Below are 9,090 nucleotides of genomic sequence, written 5' to 3' on the forward strand. Positions count from 1 at the left end.
CCACTGGAAGATGAAGTAGGAATTAAGCACAGCATTGCAGTGAATTCAGTTATTAACGTTATTTAATTTGTGGTCGTCACTGTAGGATTCCCTCGATAAGACTTTTAACCAGGGTTTTTTTCAACACCAAACGATAATGATAATACTATTAATAATAATACAAATGAGGATAATGATAGTAATGGTCTTCAACCTCTAGTTTCCGTGGTTACAGAAACACATTTCTGTTTTAAAGTATGCTTTGAACACAGTGTTGTTATCACACCAGATACTCTTAAAAAAACTGAACTGGCCTATGGAGACTAAACTGACTAAACTGGACAGGGTAAATAAACAGATGAATATACTGTCAACAAGTGAGAATCCAAAAACCTGTAATACGTTCCTACAAACGTCAAATTCAGTAAAATCCTTAAATAAGAAAACATGTTTGTTGTTGTTTTTTTGTCGTTGTTTTTTTTGTATTTCTTTTACTGAACCTCAACCACACTTTATTTAACAAAATAGAAGCAGGTCAGATAATCGCAAAGCATTTAAATGTAACTTTGAAACACAGCATTACCTTTTTTTTTAAATGATAATATTACTTCTCCACGGGTTATGGCAACAATAATATTTCTACAGAATAGACAAAGAGAGAACTACCCATCAACACCCCAGCCGCTGTGATTGGACAGACGGCATTAAGGACACAGAAATGCATTGTGGGTGAATGAGTCTTTTTGGACATAGAAAAAGCCAGTGAGTGACTTTGCTTTTCCAGCTCTAGGGAGCTGCTCCCCAAGGTCAGACTCTGGTTACACAGTGGGAGGGTAAAGGAGGTTAGCCGTTAGCTTATCTGTCTGTACACGCAGGATGGGGCACACACACGCTTACGCACACACACCTACACACACACACACTTTCACAAATGCACTCGCACACACATACACACACACACACAAACACACACACACACACACACACACACACACACACACACACACTCTGATGAATATACGCACTCACACAAAGAACAAACAAACTTACACACACACACACAAACGCACACTACATTAACACGTGATGAAATCATACACATACAGCATCTTCACCCATACACACACACACACACACACACCCACTCACACACACACACACACACACACACACACACACACACACACACACACACACACACACACACACACACTCTGATGAATATACGCACTCACACAAAGAACAAACAAACTTACACACACACACACAAACGCACACTACATTAACACGTGATGAAATCATACACATACAGCATCTTCACCCATACACACACACACACACACACACATTCACTCACACACACACACACACACACACACACACACACACACACACTCAAAGTTAGGCGAGTCAGATCTGGTCTCAGCACCGTGGACAGCGACAGTCTACCTCATGAGGAGTTAGCATGTAGCCTATTAGCTTCAAATAGGCAAGGGGGGGAGGGGTTTGGTTTAACAGTATAAACCCATGCTAAGTCAATCCTGTACATCATCGTCAATCCCCAACCCCCCCACCAAACCATCCCCCATATGGTTGGCAAAAACAATTGGCAAAGTATAGCACATGTTATTAGCACTGTGATTTTTATATCAGAGAAAACAAAACATAAAACAGAACAAACATAAAGTAACAAGATTGCACATTCCTTCGATCCGTTAACCCGATATGGCAGAGAAAAAGGGATAAATGTATATTCTTTTTAGACTATATTGTATTAAAAGTATGCCACCGCCTTGAATACCTTCTTTGTAAATATATATGTATGAATACATATATATTTATGTTTTGCTTTTTCGTACGACATGTATACTGTGAGAAGAAGATCCAATAAAAGTCATGTCAGGTATACAAGTCATCATGGCATTGGTTAATGAACATCCCCACATGACACGTTTCAGCCAATCAAATCGTTTGGATTTTCTTTCAACTGTCACTTCCAGAAGCGGTTTCTCTGCCCCATCTTGACGCCATTTTGGATCACGTGTGTTACGGCCATATTCTGTCAAACATAGCGTTTCTTCTTCAGATTACCCTTTCAAATGTCCCGATTTAAGCAGGTGTTGCAGTAAATATAGAAGTGAGTTAGAATTTCTCTGGTTGGACCGTAAAAAAACAAAAATGGCTTTACAAAAGCTGGCAATATACTTAATGAGAATCACAGCCAAATGCTTTTGAGGGTGAAGGAAATACTTTCTTTCTCTCTCATTTTTTTTTTTAAAAAGTACCGCTACTCTTATAAGTCTTCAGTTTTGTATGCACTTTATACACAGGTCGAATTTTGTAGATTTATATATATATGTATATATATATATATATATATATATGTATATATATATTTTTTCATCTAAAACATTTTTTCTCGATTTTTGAAAAAATATGATGGTAGAAAAACGCCCATGTAACATATTTTGGAGTCTGTGTTTGTTCCTCGTCTCCCTCCCCAAAGCAGGCTATAATATATGAACACAGGAAGCCACATAACTCATTTGAGCTACATAAACGATGCAGCCGCCAAAGAAGTGTTTAGAGACGGCACACTCGGTCATGCTCATCTGCTCTTCTGGAGAAGCTTCCGGTATCCTTTTTATGTCAACGATTGGCACACACCATAAAAAGAACAACAGTTTACATTCATAAAGGAGATGACAGCATGGCCGCAGTTTATGCTTTAATCTGCGCCAACGAGCACAGTATATAAATAACCCCAATTATTACTATTATTATTGATATCCTCGACAGTCAAATGATAACAGAACCAAAGGAAAAAAAAACATAACATGCAATCGGAAAGTTTCTCCAGTTTTCCATCACGAGTCATCTTTCCCGAAGTAAATCCAAATTGTATTTGTTTTTCTCTTCCTCCTCCCATCGGAACAAAATCGATATAAAAAAAAAAAACACAAAACCTCAAACCGCAGATTCACCCAAAAATAGAGAAATGGCACTTTTTTATAGTCATATATACTTCTTAATATCTATTGAGTCGTCATGGTGATCAATGAAACATGATATAAGAGGGGGGGGGGTGGGGTGAGGTCGAGTCAGAGTTGGCATCGTTGTCCGTAGTAACCGTGGTTGTCAAGGTTCCTCGGCTGTGTGTCGTGGTGTTGAAACCATGCGAGATATCATCATGCAAGATCTTATGGTACATCGGCGGTCCCAAATATTTACAATACATTCATGCTCACGTGCACCATTCCCGAGTCCTGTAAATCACTTCATCTGGGCGCACGTTCACTTTTGGTCTCCCCCCCACCCCCAACACCAACCCCCAAAGCCCCTCCCCGCCAAACCCCCAAAATAGTTAGTTCCGACGGGTCAGAGGTCCCTGTTGCGCCAATCATAGCCGAGGCAGCGTAGCATATACATATCTTACAGCAGTGTGTAGGCCCGACTGGACTCGCTCACTGGTCTCCGTGTAAAGAAAAGCGAATGAAAAGACGTAGCTCCTGGTAAGTGACAAAGTGAAAAAAATCCCACAGTCTGTGTCGAGCCCCAGAGTTAGTCTCTATACAGATCTGTAATCCACTGTTGGTATATAAGCTCACTACTAAAGCAGTCGTTGGCGTGTGTGTGTGTGTGTGTGTGTGTGTGTGCATGTGTGTGTATCTGTGAGAGTGTGTGTGTGTGTGTGTATCTGTGAAGTTATCTGTATCTCTTGGAGTGAGTGTGTGTGTGTGTGTGTCTTTGCGTAACTCGGTATGTATGTATATCTGTGTGAGTGTGTGTGTGCGTGTTGATCTCTGTGTGTGTCGGTGCGTGTGTGTACTCATGTAGGTGTGCGTGCACCTATGATCTGTGTCTATGTATGCATGTGTGTGCATCTGTGTGTAGGCCTGCGTGTATCTGTGTGTTTGCAGGCTCGTTTATCCGTATGTGTGCGTGTGTGCGCGTGTGTCTGTGTGTCTACGCATGTGTGCATCTGTGTTTGCGCGTATCAGTGTATCTACCCGTCATTCCCGGCCGACAGGTGCACGCTGCAGTCGAAGCCCCGGTGTGCCCCGGCGTCGGCGTGGTACGAGCCGCTATGCCAGTACGACGAGTCGCACACTGTCTGCAGCGAGTTGATCTCCGACGCCGACGAGTTCCCTTCCCTCCGCTTCGACCGCTTGCGGTTCCTCAGGATGAACACCAGCATGCCCACCACGGTGAACGCCGACGTCACGAACACCAGCAGCAAGCCCGGCACCAGCACCGAGATGGACACCCGGCTGGGCTCCAGGTAGGAGGTGGAGCGCGTGCCCGAGTCGACCGTGAAGGTGCTGTTCCTGGACGGCGACGTCGGCGCCGCCGCTGCCTTGGAGTCGTACAGCTTGGGGCACATCAGGTCGTTCCTCACGTGGCGGAAGTCGCGCTTCCAGAACTCCTCGGGCGACTCGCACTTGAGGTCGCTGACGATGACGTCGGCGCCCAGCCTCTCGCTCCACTGCTTGAAGGGCACAATGTTGCACGAGCAGTCCCAGGGGTTCCCGTGCAGGTCGATCTGGATGATGGAGTTGAGCTGGTCCAGCACGCCCGCCACCGGCAGGTGCGTGAAGTAATTGTTGTGCAGGCTGATCTTGGACAAAGAGATCCCCAGGAAGGCGTCCACGGGCAGGGCCTTCAGCAGGTTGTTGTTGAGGAACAGCACCCGGAGGCTGGGCATGGGACTGAAGGCGCCGGCCACGATCAGCTGGATGTCGTTGTATTCCATGCTCAGGTACTCCAGGTTCTGCAGGCCCGCGAACATCTCGGCCACCAGGGTGTCCAGGTAGTTCTTATCCATGTACAGCCAGCGCAGCTCCGTGAGGTTCTGGAAGGTGCCGTTGTCGATGGACTTGATGTTGTTCCCGCCCAGGTCCAGCAGGTTGAGGCTGACGTAGCCCAGCAGTTGGTTCTTCTTCACGGCGTGGATGTTGTTGTCCCGCATGTTCAGCTCGTGCGCGCTCAGCGGCTTGGGCTTGAGGTGCGACAGGCTCTCGATCTTCTTCCCCTCGCAGTTCACGCCCAGCCCCTTGCGGGAGCCAATCAGCTTGCAGTTGCAGGGCTGCGGGCAGAGCGTGGAGTTGGGCAGCAGCTGCTGGTCGCGTTCGCCGCCGCCGCCCGTCCCGGACGTGGGCTTGGTTTTTAACTGCCAGTTCTCGCGCGACTTGGAGCGCGACTTGGGCCCGTGGCCCGTCGAGGGGGGCCCGCTCGCCTCGCCGCCACCGCCGCCTGGCTTGGCCTGCGTCGGCCGCGGGTCCCCCTTGCTCCCCGGCGGGCCCGGGGCGGCCCCCGGAGGAACCGGCGCCGGCGCGGCGGTCTCGTCCTGGGTGGGCGGAGCCACCAGGCTGGAGTCCACGCCGCCGCTCTGCGACGGACACAGGTCGGCCTCGGACGTCTCGTTGAGGTCGCCGCCCTGCAGGCGGGTCGGCGCCTCGCACAGCACCCGGCCGATCAGGGCGTTGCGCGGAATGTTCTCCAGCCACTCCTTGAGCGACGCCAGCTCGCAGTCGCAGTCCCAGGGGTTGTCCTCCAGCAGCACCTCGGCGATGCCCGGGATCTGCTCCAGCACGCCCTCGTACGGCAGCGTCTTGATGCGGTTGCCCCGCAGGTCCAGGTGCGTGATGGGCACGTGCTGGAAGACGTTGACGGGCAGGGCGCTGATCAGGTTGTCGTTGAGGATCAGCACCTCCAGCTTGTTGAGGTCCCGGAACACGGCGGGGTCGATGTCCCGCAGGAGGTTAAAGTCGGCCTGCAGGTACTCCAGGTCGTCCAGGCCCAGGAAGGTGCTCTTGCGGAAGGAGCGGATCTTGTTGTTGTTGATGTGCAGCCGCTTGACCAGCTGCAGGCCCAGGAAGGCGCCGGGCACGATGTCGTGCAGGCCGTTGTTCTCCAGGTGCAGGCTCACGGCGTTGTAGAAGTTGGCAAACTCGTTGGGGAAGAGGCGTGACAGGGAGTTGCCGTGCAGCAGCAGGTGGTAGAACTGGGAGCTGGGGCCGGTCAGGTGGCGCAGCGTGGTGAAGCTCCGCTTTTCGCAGTCTATGTGCAGATCGCCCTCCACCTCGTTGCAGGAGCATATCTGGTCCTTACAGACCCCCCTTGTCACGTTGGTGGAGCTCGCCGCCGCCGCCGCCGCCGCCGCCGCCGCCGCCGCAACACAACAAAGAGCCGCATTCAGCAGAGCGATCCGAAGCAGCATTTTATCAACACGAACTGCGACTCATTCCCGATATCAAGACATGTGTGCGAGGGCCGATCGGTCCACATACAGCAGCCCGGGTGGGGGAGAGGTGCGAGGGGAATGACCGGGAGGAGGTGGCAGGGAGGTCTACGGGGAGGAAAAAAGGTCTTCTTTGAGTATATCCATGCTGCTGCATCTAACCTGCGGCGTGTGACCAGACTCCCAGTTGGAAACGACCACCACAGATAAAAAAAAAGAAAAGAAGGGGGGTGTGGGTAGGGGGGGGGGGGGGGGAAGGAAAGGAAAAAAGAAGAAAAAAGCCCTCGTCTAGTCTCACACCGAACCCCCGCTCAGACGGTGCTCCGGTTCAGGAAAACGACTGAGCCCCGGAATAAAAATACATATAAAACAAACCGTCGCGTTTCTCCGGTACATCCCTCGTCTTTTTTTTTTTAGTTCGTGCGTTAAACACTGACCTTGCCAAAACGGTAATAAATCCGTGCTCCTTTTTCTTCACGTCTCTCTCGTTCTTTCGCTACTTTCTCCCCCTCTCTCTCACTCCCGCTCTCTGTCTGTCTCTCTCTCTCCCTCTCTCTCTCTCTCTCTCTCTCTCTCTCTCTCTCTCTCTCTCTCTCTCTCTCCCTGTCGTTCTGCGTGTTGCGGTGAACCTCGGGAGCTCTCCTCTCCCCTCCCAGTGCTGAAATCACACCCCGTGCCGCGGGGAGACGGATTCACTGTCGCGATGCCGCGGAGCGATGCTGCTGCTGAGGAGGTGGACCGCGAACCAAAAAGCCCGCATTCCTCATTCCTCTCGACCTCCCGCCTGCCTCTCCGTTCTGTTTCTCTTGGGTTGGATTTTTTGCGTGAATCGCGAATGAAATGGAGCGAGAGAGAGAGAGAGAGAGAGAGGAGCGAGAGAGAGAGAGAGAGAGAGAGAGAGAGAGAGGGAGAGAGATGAGGGGGTCCGCTGGTGGTAGAAAGATCCAACGCACTGTGATGAGCCGCAACGGCCAAATCCGTCAACGGACCCTGAGAACCAAGAGAGAGAGAGGGAGGGGGGGGGGGGGGGACACAAGGGAGAGAGAGAATGACTGATGGAGGCAGAGAGAGAGGGAGAGAGCGACGGAGACGGATCCCGAGCCAAAAGCAAAAAAAAATATTTTAACGTCCACACGCGCTGTCGTCTTCTGCTTCTCCTCGACGCATGACGTCGTGTCGCCGGTTCCCTTCCACTCCAGTCCTCTCTAATAAAGAACTCGTCTTATTCCAACTCTCTGCGCACTGGGATGATGAACTGGTTTTAGGTCCGTTCGGTTCGTTATCCGAAAGCGTACAGGTCCATGCGTAAAAGAACCAAAACAAAGAGAGGAAAATAAAGTTGGTGTGTGTCGACGGTGCTCTGGTGTCGCGCCACGGGATCAGAAGCCCGGTGGAACCGTCCGCGTCTCGTTTTGCTCCGTGCACCGGGTGGCTGAACCGCTCCCGCTGCTGCCGCTGCTGCTACTGAAGCTGCTGCCTTCTGACGCGCTGCCTCCGCTCTGGACGAGCTGCGCGCTCCTGACGCGCTGCCGCTCTCGCGTTCTGCTGCCGCTCCTGACGCGCTGCTACCGCTCTCGCGATCTGCTGCCGCTCCTGATGCGCTGCTGCCGCTCTCGCGTTCTGCCGCCGCTCCTGGCGCACTGTTCCTGACGTGCTGCGCGCTCCTGCCGCGCTGCTACTGATTTCACGTTCTGACGCCGCTCCTGACGTGCAAGGCGCTCCTAACGCGCTGCCGCTCCCGATGCGCTGTCTCCGCTCTCCCGTCCTCCAGCCGCCCCTGACGCGAAAGCCTCCGCTCTCGCGTTCCGGTGTGCAACCGCACACGACAAAGCCTCCTGACGGAACGATACCCTCCTCGCTTTGCAGAGCACTGTTGTATGCGGTAATTCAAAGGAGAAGAAGAAAATCCCTTCCCAAGCGACAGCGGGGCACTCTGGTCAGAAGTCTGAAGAGAATAGAATAATTTGCGTGAATGATTGCGTGATAATAATTATATCAACAACCATGACCACAACAACAACCAAAACAAACTGTCGGGCACATGCGTTAACCCCGCGCACTAGACGCGCATGCGTGTGTCACAGTGTCCATCATGTGAAGTTTGCAAGCGTGTGTGTGCGCACGCGCGTGTGTTTGTGTGTGTGCGTATGCGAATGTGTGTGTGTGTGCACGCGTGCACGGGCTTCCACAAACACACACACACACACACACACACACACACACACACACACACACACACACACACACACACAAACTCATGCGAAGTTTCTAATAAGGTGTGCAGTCGCGCTGATAACCACGCGGCGCACACGCGGTGTCGCCGTATTTGCGGATGTGTCGCACACATTCCAGCAGGTCCCTGGTGCGCGTCCCCGCCGGGGGTTTGAGGCGCGTGCACGCTCCCGCTTGCCGCGTGCACGCGCTCCCGTCCGATGAAGGACGAGTCGAACGTGAGGTCTGAAGTGGAAACCCGAATAAGAGGCGCTTCTGTTTGAATTGGCGCAGCGGGTGTGAAAAATGCATGAGTTAGGAGTCGATGAATTAAATGAATACTACTGGTACATTTGGCCACATGGGGCTGGCTGAAGCTTCCAGTGTAAGGCGGGCGGTCGGATGGGCGGCCCGGCCACGGACGCCTCACACACGCTCATTAATTGGATACCTGTTTGTTTATTCGACGCAGCGTGTGTGGTCTGTGAGTGTGTGTGTTTGTGTGTGTGTGTGTGGGTGTGTGTGTGTGTGTGTGCGTGTGTGTCTGTGTGTGTGTTTGTGAAATGCTACATTTTTTCCAAATTATTTATTTTGACCTTTCTTTCACAACTCTGGTATGTGTGTGTTGAAACATAAGTTATGCTCTCTCTCTCTCTCTC

General features: G+C 51.4%; 1 protein-coding gene across 1 annotated transcript; it reads right to left on the reverse strand.

Annotated features, from left to right (window-relative positions):
* Window positions 1–3,985: 3,985 nt before the first annotated feature.
* On the reverse strand, window positions 3,986–6,199 carry slitrk1 (SLIT and NTRK like family member 1; the record flags this gene model as incomplete). Its single annotated transcript, XM_079734288.1, has 1 exon — window positions 3,986–6,199. One exon carries the CDS (start codon window positions 6,197–6,199, stop codon window positions 3,986–3,988), a length of 2,214 nt encoding a protein of 737 aa, XP_079590414.1.
* Between the last annotated feature and the right edge of the window lie 2,891 nt (window positions 6,200–9,090).

This window comes from Pollachius pollachius, assembly GCF_949987615.1.
Source record: "Pollachius pollachius genome assembly, chromosome: 4".
Lineage (NCBI taxonomy): Eukaryota > Metazoa > Chordata > Actinopteri > Gadiformes > Gadidae > Pollachius > Pollachius pollachius.